General features: G+C 38.8%; 1 protein-coding gene across 1 annotated transcript in view; it reads right to left on the reverse strand.

The window, feature by feature from the left end:
* ALDH9A1 (aldehyde dehydrogenase 9 family member A1) overlaps positions 1 to 20,718 on the reverse strand; it is a 53,458-nt gene that overhangs the window by 19,687 nt on the left and 13,053 nt on the right. The window contains exon 3 of the mRNA XM_004385766.2: positions 9,532 to 9,661. Coding sequence (XP_004385823.1) covers positions 9,532 to 9,661 — 130 coding nt within the window. The remainder of the gene's footprint in view (positions 1 to 9,531; positions 9,662 to 20,718) is intronic.

The raw sequence follows: 20,718 nt of genomic DNA on the forward strand, positions 1-20,718 counted from the left end.
TCATAGAGGCAGGTTTACAACATACAGGAAAATCACACAGTACCAGGAATCATGGCCTAGCGAAACTGGTACACAGATTTTTGGGGGGACGTAATTCAAACCATGACACTCAGCAAACTAGAAATACAAAGAAACTTCTCAACCTGGTAATGGGAATCTACAAAAAAGCCACAGCAAACATCACACTTAATGGTGAAAGAAGGGACACTTTCCCATTCAGACCAGCAACAAGAAAAGGATGTTCACTCTCGCCACTTCTATTCAACAATGTATTGGAGGTTCCAGACTGGGCAATTACGGGGAAAAAAAGAAAAAAGAAACAGAAAGAAATAAAAGGTATCCATATTGGAAAGGAAGAAGCAAAACTACCTCTATTTGCATAGGACACAATATTGTATATAGAAAATCCTAAGGAATCCACAAAGTCCCTGAGTGGTCCAAAATGGTTAATACACTCGGCTGCTAACCGAAAGGTTGGAGGTTTGAGTCCACCAAGAGATGTTCTCAGAAGAAAAGCCTGGTGATCTACTTTCAAAAAATCAGCCACTGAAAACTCTGCGGAGCACAGTTCTACTCTGACACACAGGCGGTCGCCATGCGCTGGATTCAACACAACAGCAACTGGTGTGTGATGTTAAGGAATTCACAACAAAACCATCAGAACTAATAAACAAGTTCAACAAGGCTGCAGGACACAAGATCAATATATATACATATCAGCTGTATTTCTATACACTAGCAATAAGCAATCCCAAATGAAATTAAAACAATTTCATTTACAATAGCATCAAAAAAAAAACTTAAAATAAATTTAACCAAAGTGCAAAACCTATACTGTGAAAACTAAAAAACATAGTTAAAAGAAACCAAAGAAGATTTAAATAAATGGAAAGACATCCTATGCTCACAGGTAGAGAACTTAATATTGTTAAGATGGCAATACTCCTCAAATTGATATAAAGAGTCAATGCAATCTCTTTAAGACCAACACAACAGTTGGCTTCTTTGTAGAAAATGATAAGCAGATCCTAAGTCACATGAAAATGCAAAGGACCTAGAATAGACAAAACAATTTTTAAAAAGAACAAAGTTATAAAACTCACACTTCTCAAAAACTTAATATAAAGCAACAGTAACCAACACAGTGTGGTACTGGGACAAGGACAGACACGTAGATCAATAGAACATAATTGAGAATGCAGAAATATACCCATGTGTCTGTGGTTTACTGATTTTCAACAAGGGTACCAAGACCACTCAACCGGAAAGAACAGTCTTTTCAACAAATCGTGCTGGGACAACCAGATAGCCATATGCAAAAGAATGCACATGGACTCTATCTCACACTATATATAAAAATCAACTCAAAATGGATCAAAGGCCTAAATGTAACAGCCGAAACTATAAAACACAGGAGTAAACCTTGGATTTGGCAATGCTTAGATATGACACCAAAAGCACAACAACAAAAGAAAAAATAAACTGGACTTTATAAAAATTTAAAAATTTTGTGCTTCAAAGAACACTATAAAGAAAGTGAAAAGACAACCCACAGAATGGGAGAATATATTTGAGAATCATCTACCTGATGAATAACTCATAACCTGAATATATAAACAACTCCTACAACTCAATAATAAAGATAAATAACCCAATTTAAAAAGTGGGCAAAGGATATGAATAGACATTTCTCCAAAGAAGATACATAAATGGTCAATAAGCATGTGAAAAGACGCTTATTAGTCATCAGGGAGATGCCAATCGAAACCATAATGAGATACCACTCACATCCAGTAGGATGACTATAATCAAAAACTCAGACATTTAAAAAAAAAAAAGTCCGATATTAACAAATGTTGCCAAGGATGTGGGGAAAGCAGAACCCTCATTCATTGCTGATGGGAATGTAAAATGGTACAACCACTCTGGAATAGTTTGGCAGTTCATCAAAAAGTTAAACATGGATCGGAGTTCCAGAACGGGGAGAAAATGGAAAATACAGAGAAAACTGTTGAAGATTTGCTGGCAGAAAACTACCCACATATTAAGAAAGATGAAAAGCTGCCATCCAAGAAGCTCAATGAACCCAGTATAGGACAGACCCGAGAAGAAAGCCACCAAGACACAATCACACTTGCCAAAACCAAAGACAAAGAATCCTGAGAGCAGCTCGAGAAAAACGAAAAGTTACTTATACAGGGGAAATAACAAAACTAAGTTCTGATTACTTGGCAGAAACTATGCAGGCAAGAAAAAAGTGCCAACCAAGGATAATATATCTTGTAAAACTCTCTCTCAAATACAGTAGCTAAACTAGGACATTTCCAGATAAATAGAAATTAAGGGAATTTGTAAAAATCAAACCAAATTTACAAGAAATACTAAAGGGAGACTTTCAGTTAAGAGAATCAACAACAACAGACAACAACTGGAGTCTAAGACACAAGACAGCCTTAGCCAGATACGAACCTAGGTAAAGAACTCTCAATAATAAAACAAACCTAAAAGACTTAAAACAGGGAAAGAGAGATGTCAATCTGTAAATGATGACAATGTCAAAACAATAAAAGGGGAATAAACAGTATAGGTATAGAACTTTCTAATGGAGAGGAAATCAAGGCGATATCAAGTAATAAAAGATTGGTTCAAACTTAGGAAGATGTGATGGTTAAGATTATGTGTCAACTTGGCTGGGCCATGATTCTCAGTGTTTTAATGTGATCACTCCCATGATTGAATATACTGTGAGTCCCATGATTGAATATACTGAGTAGCCAATCAGATGAAAGGGAGTCTCCTTGGGGGTGTGGCCCACATCAGAATATAAGCAGATGTTCTGGCTTTTTGCTTTCTCTGGATCCTGCGGCTGCCTCCTGTCGCCTCATCTCCAGTTCTTGGGACTTGAGCTGTCAGCTTATCTGCCGAACTTGGGATTCGTCGATCTGCACAGCCTGTGAGTGGGAGCCCTGCTCTCCAACCTGCCCATCTTGGGCTTGCCAGTTTCTGCGGCTGTGTGACTTGGAAGAGGCCTCTACCCTGGTCCACAGACTTGGGTCATTCTAGCCTCTACAACTGCATGAGTTGTTTCCTTGATATAAAGCTCTCTTTCTATATATATTTATACACTTTACTGGTTTTGCTTCTCTAGAGAACCTAGCCTAAGACAGAAGATAAGGGTAAATTTCAAGGTAACCACAAAGAAAGTTAACAAACCTACTCATCAGGAAAAAAAAAAGGAACAAAAACATAAAGTCTCTGTAAACATAAAATCTGTAACGAAAGAAAATCCACAAGCAAAAGGAACTCAGCACAGGAAAGAGGTACAAAGAAAACATCAGCACCACAAAAAAAAAAAGCAAAACAACATGACAGCCATAAATTCATACCTATCAATCACCACACTGAATGTAAATGGCTTCAATGCACCTGTAAAGAGACAGAGAGTGGCAGAATGGATAAAAAAAAAAACAGGACCTATCAATACGCTGTCTATAAGAACACACCTTAGACACAAATATACTAAAAATCAAATGATGGAAAAAAATATATCAAGGAAACAGTAACCAAAAAAGGGCAGCAGTCACAATAGTAGTCTCAGATAAAATAGACGTTAAGGCAAAATCAACCATAAAACACAAGGAAGGACATGATATAAAGATTAAAGTGACAATCCACCATGAAAACATAACCTTAATAAAAATCTATGCACCCAATGACAGGGCTCCAAAATCCGTAAAACAAACCCAAACAGCACTGAAAAGAGAAACAGACAGTTCCACAATAATTAGGAGATTTCAACGAACCAGTCTTGGTAAAGAACAGAACATCTAGAAAGAAACTAAATGAAGATACAGAAGATCTAAAGGCCAAAATCAACCAGCTTGACCTCATAGACTATATATACAGAACACTCCACCCAACAGCAGCAGAGTACACATTCTTTTCCAATGTACATGAAACATTATCCAGAACACACCACATTTTAGGCCACAAAGCAACTCTCCATAAAATCCAAAACACTGAAATAACACAAAGCATTCTCTCTGATAGCAACATCATAAAAAGCAGAAATCAATAACAGGAAGAGCAAGGGAAAAAAAATCAAATACATGGAAACTGAATAACACTTTGCTTAAATACAACTGAGTAATAGAAGAAATGTAAGCGGGAATTAAAAAATTCCTAGAATTAAATGAGAATGAAAACACTTCATAAAAATACCTTTGGGAACAAGCAAAGGCAGTGCTCAAAGGTCAATTTACAGCAATAAAAACACACATCAAAAAAGAAGAACAGGCCAAAATCAAAATGTTAGCCCTACAACCTCAAACAAATAGAGAATAGCAAAAGGAGCTCACAGCCACCAGAAGAACAGAAATAATAAAGATTAGAGCAGAAATAAATGAAATAGAGAACCAAAAAACAACCGAAAAGAATCAACAAGACCAAAAGTTGGTTCTTTGAAAAGATTAACAAAATTGACAAACCACTGGCCAAACTAACAAAATAAAAACAGGAGAGGAAACAAATAACCCAAATAAGAAATGAGATGGGGGACATTACACGAGACCTAACTGAAATAAAAAGGATAACAGAATACTATGAAAAACTGTACTCCAACAAATTTGAGAACCTAGAGGAAATGGACAAATATCTAGAAACACACTACCTACCTAAACTAACACAAGCCGAGACAGAAATAGAAATGTCATAGGATGACCAGAAGAACTAGATGGTGCCCAGCTACCACCAATGACCGCCTTGACAGGGAACACAACAGAGAGTCCCTGATGGAGGAGAAGAAAAGTGGGTGCAGAAGTCAAATTCTAGTAAAAAGACCAGACTTAATGGTTTGACTGAGACTGGAAGGACCCCAGAAGACATGGCCCCCAGACTCTCTGTTAGCACAAAACTAAAACCATTCCTGAGGCCAACTCTTCAGACAAAGATCAGACTGGACTATGGGACATAAAATGATACTCATGAAGAATGTGTTTCTTAGCTCAAGTAGATATATGAGAATAAATGGGCAGCTCCTGTCCAGAGGCAAGATGAGAAAGCAGAGAAGGTCAGGATCTGGTTGAATGGACATGGGAAATCTGGGGTGGAAAGGAGGAATATGCTGTCACAGTATAGGGTGAGCAACTAGGGTCATATAACAATGTATGTATACATTTTTATATGAGAGACTACCTTGAATTGTAAACTTTCACTCAAAGCACAACAATGTAAAAAAACATTTAATTAAAAAAAAAAAAAAGAAAGAAACGCCACAGGATCCAGCAATCCCACTCCTAGGAATATATCCCATAAAAATACGAGCCATCACAGGAACAGACATATGCACACCCATGTTCACTGCAGCATTACTCACAACAGGAAAAAGATGGAAACAACCTAAGGGCCCGTCAACAGATGAATCAATAAACAAATTATGATACATACACATAATGGAATTCTAAGCAAAGATAAAGAACAATGATGAATCTGTGAAACATCTTACAACAGGGATGAATCTGGAGGACTGAGTGAAATAAGTCAATCACAAAAGGACAAATATTGTATAAGACCACTATGATAAAAGAAGAGGTTTATATACAGAAAAAAAAACATATTTGATGGTTATGAGGGAAGGGAGGGGTGGTAAGGGGAAATCACTAACTAGTTAGTAGACAAGTGTGAACTTTGGTGAAGGGAAAAGACAACACACAATATTGGGGAAGTCAGCATAACCTGACCAAGGCAATCAGAGAAGCTTTCTAGACACATCCAAACACCTTGAGGGACCGAGTCACTGGGGCTGAGGTCCATGATCTTGGGGGACATCTAGGTCAACTGGCAAAACATAGTTCATAAAGAAAATGTTCTACATCCTACTTTGGTGAGTAGCATCTAAGGTCCTAAAAGTTTGCAAGTGGCCATCTAAGATACATCTATTGGTCCCATCACGTTCAGAGCAAAGGAGAATGAAGAAAACCAAAGACACAAGGAAAATATTAGTCCAAAGGACTAATGGACCACATGACCCACAGCCTCCACCAGCCTGAGCCCAGAACTAGAGGGTGCCTGGCTACCACCACCAACCGCTCTGACTGGGATCACAATATGGTCCCAGGCAGAACAGAAGAAAAACGGAGAACGAAATTCAAATTTACACAAAAAGACCAGACTTACTGGTCTGACAGACACTAGATGAACCCCCAAGACTATGGCCCTAGACACCCTTCTAACCCAGAACTGAAGACACTCCTAAAGTCCACCTTTCAGCCAAAGATTAGACAGGCCTATAAAATAAACAATAACAAACCTGAGAAAATTGCTTTTTAGTTTAATCAAGCATGAGACCAAATGGGCAACACCTGTCCAAAAGCAAAGTCGGGAAGGCAGGAAGGGCCAGTAAAACTGGACGATGGACATTGAGAATCCAGGGTGGAAAGGGAACGGGGGAGAGTGCTGACACATTGCAGGGATTGCAACCAATGTCACAAAACAATCTGTGTATAAAAGTTTTGAATCAAAAACTAATGTATACTGTAAACTTGCACCTAAAACACAATTTTAAAATTTAAAAAAAAAAAAACAAAAAACCACATATGGAAAAGCTAAACACCAAATTCAGGATAGCTGTTATGGATAAGGAGAGAGAGATGGAAGTAAAGTCAGCACGGGGTGTGTAGGAGGTTCCGATGTCATCAGTAATGTTTATTTCTTTTTGAAAACTCTGAAGCAAGTATGACAAAATGTTAGCATTCATATAGTTGAGTGTAGGAACAGGTATCCATTCTGTTTTTCTCTTTGTATGTTTGCAACATATCATCAATTTTTTTTTTTTTTAAAACTAAGGGGAATGCTTTGAAAAGACGCAATGAAAGCTGAGTTACTAAAAAAATAAAAAATAAACACAGAATTACCATATGACCAACCAATTCCACTCCGAGGTACATATCTAAGGGAAATAAAAACATATGTCCACATAAAAACATGTACATGAATGTCCAAAGCAGCATTATTCATTAACAGCCAAAAGGTGGAAACAGCCCAAATGTCCATCTATAGATGAATGCATAAACAGAATATGGTATATCCATACAATGAAATATTATTCAGTAAGAAAAAGGAATGAAGTACTGATACATAAACCTTCCAAATACTCTGCTAAGTGAAAGAAGCCAGTCACAAAAGGCCACATACACACTTTAAATGGTCAACTGGATGCTATGTGAATTACTGTTGTCATTAGGTGTCACTGAGTTGGTTCCGACTCATAGCGACCCTATGTGAACTGTATCTCAATACAGCCATTACAAGAAACATTTATTAAGCCTCTATAGCGTTCAAGGCACTGAGGAGGTGCTGGGAATCATGTCAAGATAGATATGACCCCTGCCCTTATGAAGCTTTCAGTCTTCACGGGAAACACAAAGATACATTTTACTATCAAAAGGAGGATGAAATACAGAAAGAACAAAAACACAAGATAGAGTCTGAGTGCAATAAGAGAGTATGAACATATAGTACTCCGAGGACTGCAATGAAGAAAATGATCATGTCCATTAGCAGAATCTGGGAAGATCTGTGAAGAAAGGAGCATCTGAGCTGAGCCTCTCTTCCTGCCCTGTTCACACCTCTCCACATACTTATCACGTGGTATAATGATTGTTCCTGTTAAGTAGCAAGGTGGGCTGAGTAGTCCACCCAGACAAATGCATTCTCTTTAGAAGACTGTCCAGCAGAGAATTAATAATCTACATATAGAATAATGGGTTTAGGGGAAAAAAAAAAAGCTACAAGCTCAGTTTAAAATCTGTTGCATTTGAAGAGTCCACGGGACGTCCAGAGTAAAGTGCCAGAGAGACAACTAGAAACCTGGGTCTGGCGCTCAACAGAGGGTAAAGGCCTTCAGACACAGATTTAGGAGTCTTCCACAATGAAGGTAAGAGCTAAAACTATGGAAGTGAACATGGCTGCTAGGGAGGGCACCCAAAGAAGAAAAGACAGCCCTGCTACGGTCAGCAGTCTGTCTACATTACCACCAGCCTGAACGGCCGCGAAACAGAGACATCCAACCATGCTCACGTGAACGGTATGAGTTCTGCAGTTTCATTTGTATTCAATTTTCCATTCATTGTGGTTTTCTTGTTTTACAGGTGCTATAATAGCATTACAAATAACATAAGTCAACACTAATGACTTAAAAAGGGTGTCTTTTTCCTTTTAAAGGGGATCTACAGAGTATACAATTTCAGAAACACAAATCTTTGACAATATTGTACACAACATTGTGCACAAAATTGTCACAATCAGATTGCTAACACCAAAAATACTTGCTGAACTGATTCATTTAATCTCAATTAAGTCGTTAATAGTAAAGTAAACAAAGCCCAATTTCAGAAATGGGCAACTCCCCTTCCACACTAACACTTAGGAAAACTAATGCAAACAGAAAAGTACTTGCCCAAATTTATTCATGCTAGACATAAACCTACAAAAAAGAGCTCAACATTAATAAATATTATTCCTCTTAGGATTATGTGATCTTACTGAGAAAGAAAAAAAATATTTTTAATTCCACGAAATATTTAAAAAAAAAAACAAAAACCCGTTGCCGTTGACTCATAGAGATCCTATAGGATGGAGTAGAATTACCCCACATGGTTTCTAAGGCTATAATCTTTAAGGAAGCAGACTGTCATATCTTTCGCCCACAGAGGAGCTGATGGGTTTGAACTGCTGACCTTTCAGTTAGCAGCTGAGCACTTAACCATTGCGCCACCAGGGCTCCTTATGAAATATTATAATAGAAAGAAAATAACATTCTGATCAAACTGACATACAGTTAATCAAAAAGCATATCTAGACTAAAATATTCTATATTAGGTTACCATATCTAAAAAGTTATATACTTTGATATAAAGCCTGAGGGGCAGAAAGAAAGAAATCTTCAGAGGCAAAGAGAAAGAAAGAGAAGGGAGACGGGGCGGGGAGGTGGACTGAGAGGCAGGGGCAGATGGAGGGACAGAAGGCGAGAGACTGAGGGACAAAAGAGGGGAGGCTGAGAGACTAAGGGGCAGGGAAGGGAGAAAGAGTGAGGGGCAGAGAGAGGTAAAGAAGCAACAACAGGGGAACAGTCTGAGGACCCAAAAACCTCAGAATCCTAGCTCCCCACATCCCTTCTGGGTCTTACCAAACCATCAATTATAAATTACTATAAACTTTATAACTCGTCAAAGAAAATTTTTTGCTAACAGATAAAACTGATATTGACACACTGAGAACTGGTTTTTCAGCAACTTGGCCTAGAGCTCAAGTATCATGCTAAGTGCTTTCTATACATTATCTCACTTAATCCTGCAACCCAAAAGGCAAGGATTATTGTCCTCTGTTTAGACAAAGAAAACATTAAGTAATTCCCAGAGCCACTCACATAGAAAATGATGGACCCAGGTTAAAACTGCCTTAATCCCAAAATCTGTGCCCTTCACCACTAGACTCTGTTCTTCTGCTTCCTTGTCAGCTGGTCACAAGTCTTACCAGCCATGGAGCCAGCCAAGCCTGCATAATACTCCAGGCATTGCCACGAAGTATCAATGTCCATCCGGGCCTCAAAGATGGACTTGCCATTGTTGATGGTCTCCACAGTGGCAATTTCATCCCTCCGCTCCTTCAAGTAAAACAGAAGATTACACAGACTTCAACATATTCAACACTCAAACAGCATACATTGCCCACCTTTTAAAAATAGAAACAACTGACACATCAAATGAAAATAAAAGGAATAGCAGTGTTATACCTGGAAGAGAGATAAAAGTTTACTGCTAAACAGCAGCCCTGTTATCCTTCTCAAATTAATTAACTGACACAGACTTAAGATCAAAACCTCATTTCAAGATCAGTTATAAAGTTTGAGAAACGAATATTGTATGTGTATAAATATGTTTATACATATGTGTGTAGTAAGAAAGAATAGTCCTTAGGGAAGTCATAAAAAATAGCCTAACACACAACTGGCATTTAAGAGATTATATGCACTTAATTCCTTTAATTCACCCAAAGAAATGTAGCATGTTAAAACTACAGGATAACTCTTTTCTAATACTCACCATTTATCAATTAAAAAAAAAAAAAACAAACCCGTTGCCATCGAGTAGATTCTGACTCATAGCAACCCTATAGGACAGGGTAACTGCCGCATAGGGTTTCCAAAGAGTGACTGATGGATTTGACCTGCCGACCTTTTGGTTAGCAGCCAAGCTCTTAACCACTGTGCCACCAGGGCTCTACCATTCATCGATACTCTTTTCAAACACTGTTTCCAGTTCTGGCCTCCACAACTTACTAAGGAAAAAGAGACTCTAGAGATGGTACAGGGATGAGTTTAAAGGTTTGAGAAATAAGACCTATAAAGAAAAGCTAAATAACACCTTTCTTTGGCCTAATGAGAAAAATAACTGAGTATGTAAGAAACAGACAATTGCTATTGTGGATCCAATCAAAAATAAACAATAGGGTGATATCTGAACATACATAAAAGATTAATCAAGCAACTGACAAGAAGAAACATTCTCTGATTAAAACTGGCAAGCAGGAAATGCTGAACAGAAGCAACAGGGAATGGCCTAGAAATTAACACAAGTACAAATCTCAGAAAAGATGGAAGTAGGAATATGAAACTCAATATGGAATGCAGGAAAGAACAGTTCGATAGTGAGATCTGGACACCGTATTTCTACGAAGACCAGGGATACAGAGTGCTTTAGTTCATTCATTACACATGCATTACTAAGAAAAAGAGTATGTACCCAGTCTCTGCCTTTAAGGAGCTTATTTCTAAAAGGGGATGTTAGTAAATTCTAAGTAAACACTGCAATTACTGAGTAGACACAGTCCTTCAGAAAGAATAATCTGTTTATGTTCAAATATGGTTTAAATTAAATTCTCTTTTAAACCAATAATTCATCTTCTCTTTCCCAGACTCTAAAGAGCTTGCCTGCTAACCAAAAGGTCAGCAGTTTGAATCCACCAGCCACTCCTTGGAAATCCTACGGGGCAGTTTTACTCTGTCCTATAAGGTCGCCATGAGTCCGAATCAACTCGACAGCAGTGGGTTTGGTCTTGTTTGTTTGTTTTCCCTGATTTTATACTTACCAAAATAATCTTTAACAATTAATTTGTTTCCCAGTTATACGGATACTGGAAAGAGACCACCAAAGAGGAAAACAAATTATCCCCCATTATTGAATTAGTTGTGTATAATATGAGTTTTCCAAAATGGATGATCAACCATGGGTGGCTTAGTTCAACTTTGTTTCTAGAGGGGAACTAGGCCCTAGAGAGAAGTAAGTACTGGCTCACTAATAAGCATGAATAAACTGGTGTATCAGTATGTAACATTTCAAATACATTAAGAAATATTAAACTGTCAGCAGTGAAATGCTGCTCTGCTTCCACCTGAGTAAGAGAATGAACAAACAGGATGTCATCTGTGATTGTCACTGCTAAATCCTAGAGCAGAAAGTTTTATTCTGAGATTTTTTTTTTTTTTTTTTTTAAATAACGGATAGGCAACTAGTTTGGGGAACTATTTCAAAATCACAACTCGCAGACAATTCAATTTACTGGGAGATTTTTCCTACCTTATTCTATCATTCTCTCTCTCACAGCAAAGGTGATTTACACAAGATCAGTACGAGATCTTTCAATATACCACAGAGGGATCATCAAAAAATGCCTGTGACAACTACTGCAAAGAGTCCAAGTGGATCCCTACGGATTGTTAATACTGCTTTATGGAAAACAGGATTCCTTTATCCTCCTGAAGTAAGGAGGGCAGGAGAAGAAGGGGGAAACAACATTAAGTTTTCTGCTGCCTGATGTTTCAAGCGCAACCACAAGATAAAATGTGCAACACACTGCTACAAGTACTTCTCTATATTTAATCCTGTTCGTGCTATAAACCACCTTGCTTCTCAACATGACCTGACCAGGTGTCCATTGGGATGAAAGTAAGAAGCAAAGAGCCAGGTCCCTTGCCTCTCTCTTTGACTTCAAACCCTTCAGCAGGCCCCCATGTCTAGCTTTTATAAGACAACCATATGAGCAAATACATACTCATTAAAATTCTGACAGCCCTGAGCCCCCTGCATGTTTCAAGAGTCGGGGCTGGTCTAAGATAAAACTATTGGTCTCTACTCATCTGGATCAAAAGAGAATGAAGGAAATCAAAGGCTCAAAGAAGAAACTAGTCTACAGGACTAACAGCCCACACAAACCACAGCCTCTTCTAACCTGAAACCAAAAGAACTAGATGGTAACCAGTTACCACTAACAACCATTCCGACAAGGGACACAACGGAAGGTCCCAGATAGAATGGGGGAAAAATGTAGAACAAAATTCAAATTCCTAAAAAAGGCCAGACCTACTGGACTGACAGAGACTAGAGGATCCCCCAAGACTGTCACGCTATCTACGGTACCCTTTAAACTTGGAATTGAAGCCATTTCTGGAGATCACCTTTAAGCCAGATAATATATTGACTTACAAAATGTACAATATCACCCACGAATAATGCGCTCCCTTAAACAATCAATTATATAAGACCAAATGGTCAACGTTTACCCAAAAGCGAAGATGAGAAGGCAAGGAGGGGAAAGGAAGCTAGATCAGTGGAGACAAACAGAATGGAAATGATGAGAATGCTGACACATGTAATCAATGACTCAATCTGTATAAAAACTGTTAAATGGGAACCTAATTTTCTATGTAAACTTTCACCTAAAACACAATGTTTTTTTTACAAAAAAGAGTCAAGGTAGAGTAAAAAAGACTTTGACATCAACAGACCAGCTCTTACACTTAACAGCTATACATTCCTAGATAAAAGAAATTTAACCTTCCTAAATTTGTTTCCTCATTTGTCAATTAGGTAAAATAACAGCTACATTTCAAGATGTTTTTGATAATTAAACACTATTATGTACAAAAAAGCACTCTGCATGTCATAGAATTGTTTTCAAAAGGTAACTCATTTTTATGCAGTTCCTAACTGAACAAAGCCTTACATCTGCTTACAAACAATACACAAGCTTTTATTTCACCTTTATTAACCTCACAACCAATTCTAGTATCCTCCACTCTGGTCTCCCAACTACCCTGTAGAGCATGCTACACGTTTTCCTTATATCTAACTCATACTCAAGTAATGCTAAAATTTCAACAAAGGTGAAAGGTTACCGAATTATAGTTCAAGGCTCAAGCCTACCATAACAGAGACTTCAGAAAGAAAGAAGTGAAGGCCCTATGCTCAGGGAAATTAAGAGTCTTGGGGAAAGAAAGCAATAAACCAATAATTAGAGTACTGTCCACTAAATGCTACAGATATAAGCCCAAGGTGCAAGAGAAACAAAGGAGTAGTACCAAACTCAGCCTAGGAAGGTGTGGGAAAGACTTACAGGGATAAGGAAGCTGGAAAAGCCCTCAAAGGGGTACACCATCACAGCATGTGCAAAAGTATGGGACATGAGAGTACACACGTGGTAAAGAAAGAAGGGTCAGCAGTACAGGTCAGTTGATGCTCAAGGGGCAAGAAGAAAGATGAAGAAGCTAGAGAAACAAGGGTCTGATCATGCAGGGCCAGATGGGCTACGTTAATGAGGAGAGGGTCATCGAAGATTTTACCCAGGGAGTGCATGATCAAACGTGCACTTTGAGGAAGATCTCTCTGGTGGCAGTGTAAAAGATAAAGTGATCCGGGGTAGGAATGGAGGCAGACACAGTCTACATACACAATCTTTTCTTTATTTAAACAGTGTTGCAATCACTTTAACATTTCCCTTTCCTTTTAAATCAAATGGCAGCTACTTTCATAAGGAGACTCCAGCTGAAAAATGATTGGGTCCCACCAACAAGATCTTTACAACCTGGTAAAAGTACCAAAAGAGTGGAAGTAAAAATGGTAATACATGACCAATAAGCACATGAAAAAAAACTGTTCATTTTCATTAGGAATCAATGGACTTCTGGCCAAGATGGAGTAACAGGGACCAGAAGTACCCTCCCGCCTTAAACAATTCCAGATAAAACAGGTGAAACAACAATTTTCAGGCACTGAACATCAGGCATCTCAGGACTGTGATCCTCGAGAGAGGGAAACTAATGAGGTGAGCCCCACAATTGCCACAGCCTACTGCCTGGGAAGAATTTCAGTTAGGAACTATGGTAAAAATGTCCAGGCCACAGAACTGGGAGGGGAAACCTAGGTAGAACCTGGCAGACTCCTGAGCTGAAGAGACAGAAGTTGAGAGTCCAGGGAGTCTAAGTTTTGCAAGTACAGTACAGGAGAGATGAGGGCTACACAGAAAGAGAACTCCTGAGATCTGCAGAGAGCCCCCTTGAGTCTTCATCTGAGCACTGGTCAGTGCATGTGTGTGAGGAAAGTACCAGAGACCAATAAAATACCTAAGAACAGCAGGTAACGAACTCCCCTGAGCTCACACAAGGCCAGAAATAGTTCATATTCTCACCAGCCAGGATAAAAATAGCTCATTAATAAACAGAGCATTGGGGAGAGTAGTTTGAAAAGTACTCAGAAGTAAGGCAAAATTAGATGCTCTGGTCCCACCTAACAAAGCATAAAAGCAAGCCTTGTAAGGATCAAACTGATTCCAAGTAATTCAACTGTGTCCCTGCACAACGCTTAAGAGTATTTTTAAAACACAAGAATATTCAGCACCCACCAACATAAAATTCACAATATCTGGTAATAATAAAAAATTACTGGCATGAAAAAAATGAGAAAATACAGCACATAATCAGAAGGAAAAAACCAATCAATAGAAACAGATCCAGAAATGAAACAGATGACAGTGTTAACAGACAAGGACATTAACACTTATTATAACTAGGATCTCGGCCAACATGGCACTACACAGAAGCACCACGCTGTCCCTCTGCAGCAAAGACCTGAAAAACTAAAACAGATAAAAACATCAATCCTGGAACCCTCAGTACCAAATGAAGAAATAAAGAACTCCATCAAGCACCAAATGGAATAAGAAACTGACAGAAAACTAGGAGAGCAACGAAGTGGAGGTCCCATACAGCTAACGTGGCCAGATTTGTCATCTTGGGCGACAGCCACCAAAGAACACAGACAGGGAGTACGGGAAGGCAACTTCATGGAGCTCCCAGCAGGAGACAGAGCACTGGGTAATCAGGGATATGTGCTTTACCTCCCCTCATCCTTCTTCCCTCTACAAGGCCTCTGCTGCTTACCAACGGGCCATGTTTGCTCGGCAGGAGAGACACCAGCTCACTGTCATCAGGGTCCGCTTCACCCCCACTGGCCGGACCCTTTGGTGTCATTTTTTATTTGTTTCTTTTGTTTGTATTCTGATAATTTTTTTTTTTTGCCTTTTTTTTTTGTTGTTGTTTCTCTCTCTCTCTCTCCCTTCCTTCCTTTCCTTCTTCCTGCCCAGTTAGCCCTGTGTGCCATCCCCTCCCCTTCCTGAAGGGCTGTGATTTTTTGTTTGCTTTGTTCTTTTTTTCTTTTCTTCTTTTTTTTTCTATTTCTTCTCTCCCTTTCCTTTCCTTCCTTACCCTTCTCCCACCCACCCAGCCCTCTGCACCACACCGCCCCTCCTGCAGGGGCCAAGCTGCACAGCTCATTTGGAGAGTCACTGCGTGCAGCCTCCCTGGGTCTGTGCCACTGTTACATATTGGCTCCCTCAGTGCCATTTTATTTATTTTTGTTTGTTTCTTTTCTTTGATTATTTTTTTTTCTTTTTTGTTTCTTCTGTCACTCCCTCTCCCTTCCTTCCTTGCCTTTCTCCCATATACCAGCCCCGTGTGCTACCCCCGACTTCTTGGTGGGCTGTGCTGTACTGCTCAGCTGGAGAGCCTCTGGCACACAGCTTCCTTGAGTCTGCGCTGCCCCCATGGGCCAGCTCCCCCAGTGCCATGTTTTTAATATTTCTTTAGCTTTCCCCCTTCTCCTTTTCCTTCTCCCTCCCACTTAGGCCATGCACTGCTACCACCCCTTGCAGATGGCCCATGCCATGCCACCCAGCGAAGGAGGCATTAGCTCACCACCACCCCAATTCCGCACCGCCCTCAATTGCTGGTGCCCCCACCACGTTTTTTTTGTTGTTTTTTTCTTTAGTTCTTTTTTTAATTTACTTGCTTGTTTGACTACTGGTTTTTTCTCTCTTTTCCCTCTTTCCTTTCCTTTCTCCTGTCCGCCTAACCCGGTGAGCCACCCATGCCACTTCTCGACAAGCCAAGCCACAGTGCTCAGCTAGAGAGCCACCAGCACACGGCCTCGTCAGGTTTGCCCTGCCCTCACCCACCGAATCCTACCACAACATCATTTTATTTACCTTTTTCTTTTTACTTCATTTTTTGCTTTTTCTTTTACTTTTTTTGCGTTTGTTTCTCTCTCACCCACCCACTTAACTCTGCACATCACACCCTCCTCTCCTTTTCCTCCTGCCTATTTGCACCATGTGCTGAGTACCACACCCCCAAGCAGTAACAATGTGGTCCCTGGAACCCACCTTGCATTGTCCTCCAGTCCCGCCCATCATCCCCAGTTCATGCCTCAAACTACCCATCCCTGTCCCTCCACTCCCACTGGATTCGCACTGCTGCACCGCAGATGAGTAACCACTCCTGACAACCAAGACAAGGCAGTAAGAAATATCATGCCTACAGGTGAATAAATAATATAACACACCAGCCCACCTGCCCAGACATAACCAAATAAAACAAAAAAGCAGGATGCAATAATCAAATCTACAATTAACAAACAAAGAAAATAATTCCTGAACGTCCTGAAGACAGCACACAATATCAAAACATATAAAAAAAACAGGAGAGGATGACTCTAGAAAGCAACCAAAATAAAACACCAGATGACCTTCTGTGAGAAGAAAAGGCACTGGAATTACCTGACAGGGAATTCAGAACTCTAATGTTCAGGCTTCTCCAACAGATAAATGAAAATGTAGACAAAAATAAGAAAAAAAATTCACAAAATCATGGAAAACACAGACAAAAACATGGAAAAGACAGACAAGACAATGACAAAATTCAGGAAAATAATATTGGAACAAAATCAATAAACAACTAGAAATCATACAAAAACAGCAATTAGAAATCAAAAAGATAAAGAACAAGATTTCAGAAATGGACAGTGCAACAGAAGGTTTTAGGAGCAAATTTGAAACAATGGAAGAAAGGATCAGCAAAATTGAAGACAAATCCTTGGATACCATATTGTTTGAGGAAAAATCAGAGAAAAGAATGAAGAAAAATGAAGGAACCCTGAGAACGATGTGGGATACAATCAAAACCCAAAACATGCACGTGATCGGAGTTCCAGAACAGGGGGAGAAAATGGAAAACACAGAGAGGATCATTGAAGATTTGCAGACAGATAACTTCCCTAATATCATGAAAAACAAAGTCAACTAACCAAGAAGCTCAACGAACTCCATATACGATAGACCCCAAAGAAAAACACCAAGACATATAATCACACTTGCTAAAACCAAAGACAAAGAAAGAATCCTGAGTAGCTCGAGAAAAACGAAAAGTAACACACAAAGGGGGAACAATAAGACTATGTTCTGATTACTCGGCAGAAACCATGCAGGCAAGAAGGCAATGGGATGACATATAAAATCCTGAAAGAAAAAAACTGTCAAACAAGAATAATAAATCCTGCAAAACTCTCACTCAAATATGGTGGTGAAATTAAGACATTTCCAGATAAACAGAAATTAAAGGACTATGTAAAAACAAAACCAAATCAAATTTACAAGAATTATTAAAGGGAGTCCATCACTTAAGAGAACCAACATGAGACAACAACCTGAATCTAGCACATAAGACAGCATCAGCCAGATAACAACCTAGATAATGAACTCTCAATGATAAAACAAAACTAAAAAAATTACAACAGGGTACCAGATACATCAATCTGTAAATGACAACAACATCAGAACAATAAAAGAGGGAATAAACAGTGTAGGTATAAAACTTTCAAGTGGAGAGGAAATCAAGGTATTATCAAGTAATAAAAGACTGGTTTAACCTTAGGAAGATATGGGGTAAATTTCAAGGTACCACAAAGAAAGTTAACAAACCTACTCATCAAAATAAAGAGGAAAAGCAAATTCTCGGTAAATACAAACTTTACAAAAATTTAAGAAACAAACAAACAAAAAAACCCACAAACAAAAGGAATTCAGCACAGAAGAGTAAGAGGAACAAAGAAAATGTCACACTACAAAAAAAAAGCACTACAAAATGACAGCAATAAACTCACACCTATCAATAATCACACTGAACGTAAACGGCTTAAATGTACCCATGAAGAAACTGAATGACAAAACGGATTAAAAAAACAGGACACATCAACATGCTGTCCACAAGAGACACACCTTAGAAACAAAGACATAAATATATTAAAAATCAATGGAAGGAAAAAAATATATCAAGCAAACAGCTACCAAAAAGAGCAGGAGTGGCAATATTAATCTCAGATAAAATAGACTTTAAAACAAAATACACCATTAAAGACAAAGAAGAGTATTATATAATGATTAAAGGAGCAACCCCCAATGAAGACATAACAATAATAAATATCTACACACCCAATGACAGGACTCCAAATACATAAAACAAACTCCAACGGCACTGAAAAAGAAATTGACAGTTCCACAATAACAGCAGGAGACTTCAACACACTACTCTCAGTAAAGGACAGAGCATCTAGAAAGAAACTCAACAAAGATACAGAAAATCTAAAGACCACAATCAGCCAACCTGACCTCATAGACATACACAGAACACTCCACCCAGCAGCAGCAAAGTACATGTTCTTCTCCAATGCACATGGAACGTTCTCCAGAATAGACCATATTTTAGGCCACAAGGCAACTCTTAACAAAATCCAAAACATCAAGATAATACAAAGCATCTTCTCTGATCGCAATGCTATTAAAGTAGAAATTAATAAAAGAGCGTGGAAAACAAATCAAATACATGGAAACTGAATAACACCTTGCTTAAAAACCACTGGGTAACAGAAGAAATCAAAGATGGAATAAAAAATTCCTAGATTCAAATGAGTGTGAAAACATATCATACCAAAACCTTTGGGATACAGCAAAGGCAGTCCTCAAAGGTCAATTTACAGCAGTAGAAGCACACATCAAAAAAGAAGGAAGGAACAAAATCAAAACGTTAGCTACACAACTTGACCGAATAGAAAGAGAACAGCAAAAAAAGCCCACAGCCACCAGAAGAAAGAAAGTAATAAAGAACAGAGCAGAAATAAATGAAATAGAGAATAGAAAAACAATAGAAACCATCAACAAAATCAAAGGTTGGCTCTTTGAAAGGATGAATAAAATCAACAAACCACTGGTGAAACTGACAAAAGAAATACAGAGGTGACACAAATAACCCAAATAGGAAATGAAATGGGGGACACATTACAACAGACACAGCTGAAAGAAAAAGGATCATAATAGAGTACAATGAAAAACTATACTCCAACACATTCAAAAACCTAGAGGAAATGGACAAATTTCTAGAAACACACTACCTACCAAACTAACACAAACTGAAGTTGAAAATCTGAAAAGACCTGTAAGAAGCGATTGAAAAGGTAATAAAAAATAACTCCCAACGAAAAAAAAAACCCTGGCCCACATGACTTCACTGGAGAATTCTACCGAACACTCAGAGAAGAGCTTATACCAGTACTACTCAAACTATTTCAGAATACAGGAATGGAACAGATACTTCCAAATTCATTCTATGAAGCAGTATAACCCTGATACCTAGGCAAAGACACCACAAGAAAAGAAAATTACAGACCAATATCTTTCATGAATATAAATGTAAAAATTCTCAACAAAATTCTAACCAATAGAATTCAATATCATATAAAAAAATTACACACCATGACTAAGTGGGATTCATACCTGGTATGCAAGGATGGTTCAACATAAGAAAATCAATCAGTGTAATCCACAACATAAATAAAATAAAACAATCACATGATCATCTCAATTAATGCAGAAAAGGCTTTTGATAAAGTCCAACTCCCATTCCTGATAAAAATTCTCAAAATAGGTATAGAAGGGCAATTCCTCAATATAATAAAGGGCATCTATACAAAACGAACAGCCAACATCATTCTTAATGGAGAGAGGCTGAAAACATTACACTTGAGAACAGGAACAAGACAAGGATAACCTTTATCACCACTTGTGATGGTTAAGATTCTATGTCAACTTGGCTAGGCCATTATTTTCAGTGGTTTAGCAGTTGTATAATGTTGTGATCACCCCCATGATGGAATCTGCTGAGTGGTACTAGCAGAGGCGGGACCTGTGGCAGCTCACCGCCCCCTCAGTTTCATCTCTCTGCCTTCCGCCAGTTACCTTCTGCCTGCTCACCTTGCCAAGGTTTTTGGCTTGTTCTAGACTCAGTAGCTACCTCTTGTTGTCTCACCTCAGGTTCCTGGGACTTGAGCTAGCAGCTTACCTGCTGATTTTGGAACTAGTCGAACTTCTCAGCCTGCGCGCAAGAGTCTGGTTCCCCAACCTGCTGACGCTGGGTTTGCCAGCCCCTGCAGCTACATCAATCAGGAGAAACCCTGCGGTCTTGTCTGCTGATCTTGGAATTCATTGACCTTCACAGCCTGT

This window comes from Trichechus manatus, unplaced genomic scaffold (genome assembly GCF_000243295.1).
Source record: "Trichechus manatus latirostris isolate Lorelei unplaced genomic scaffold, TriManLat1.0 scaffold00145, whole genome shotgun sequence".
NCBI classification, from domain to species: Eukaryota; Metazoa; Chordata; class Mammalia; order Sirenia; family Trichechidae; genus Trichechus; species Trichechus manatus.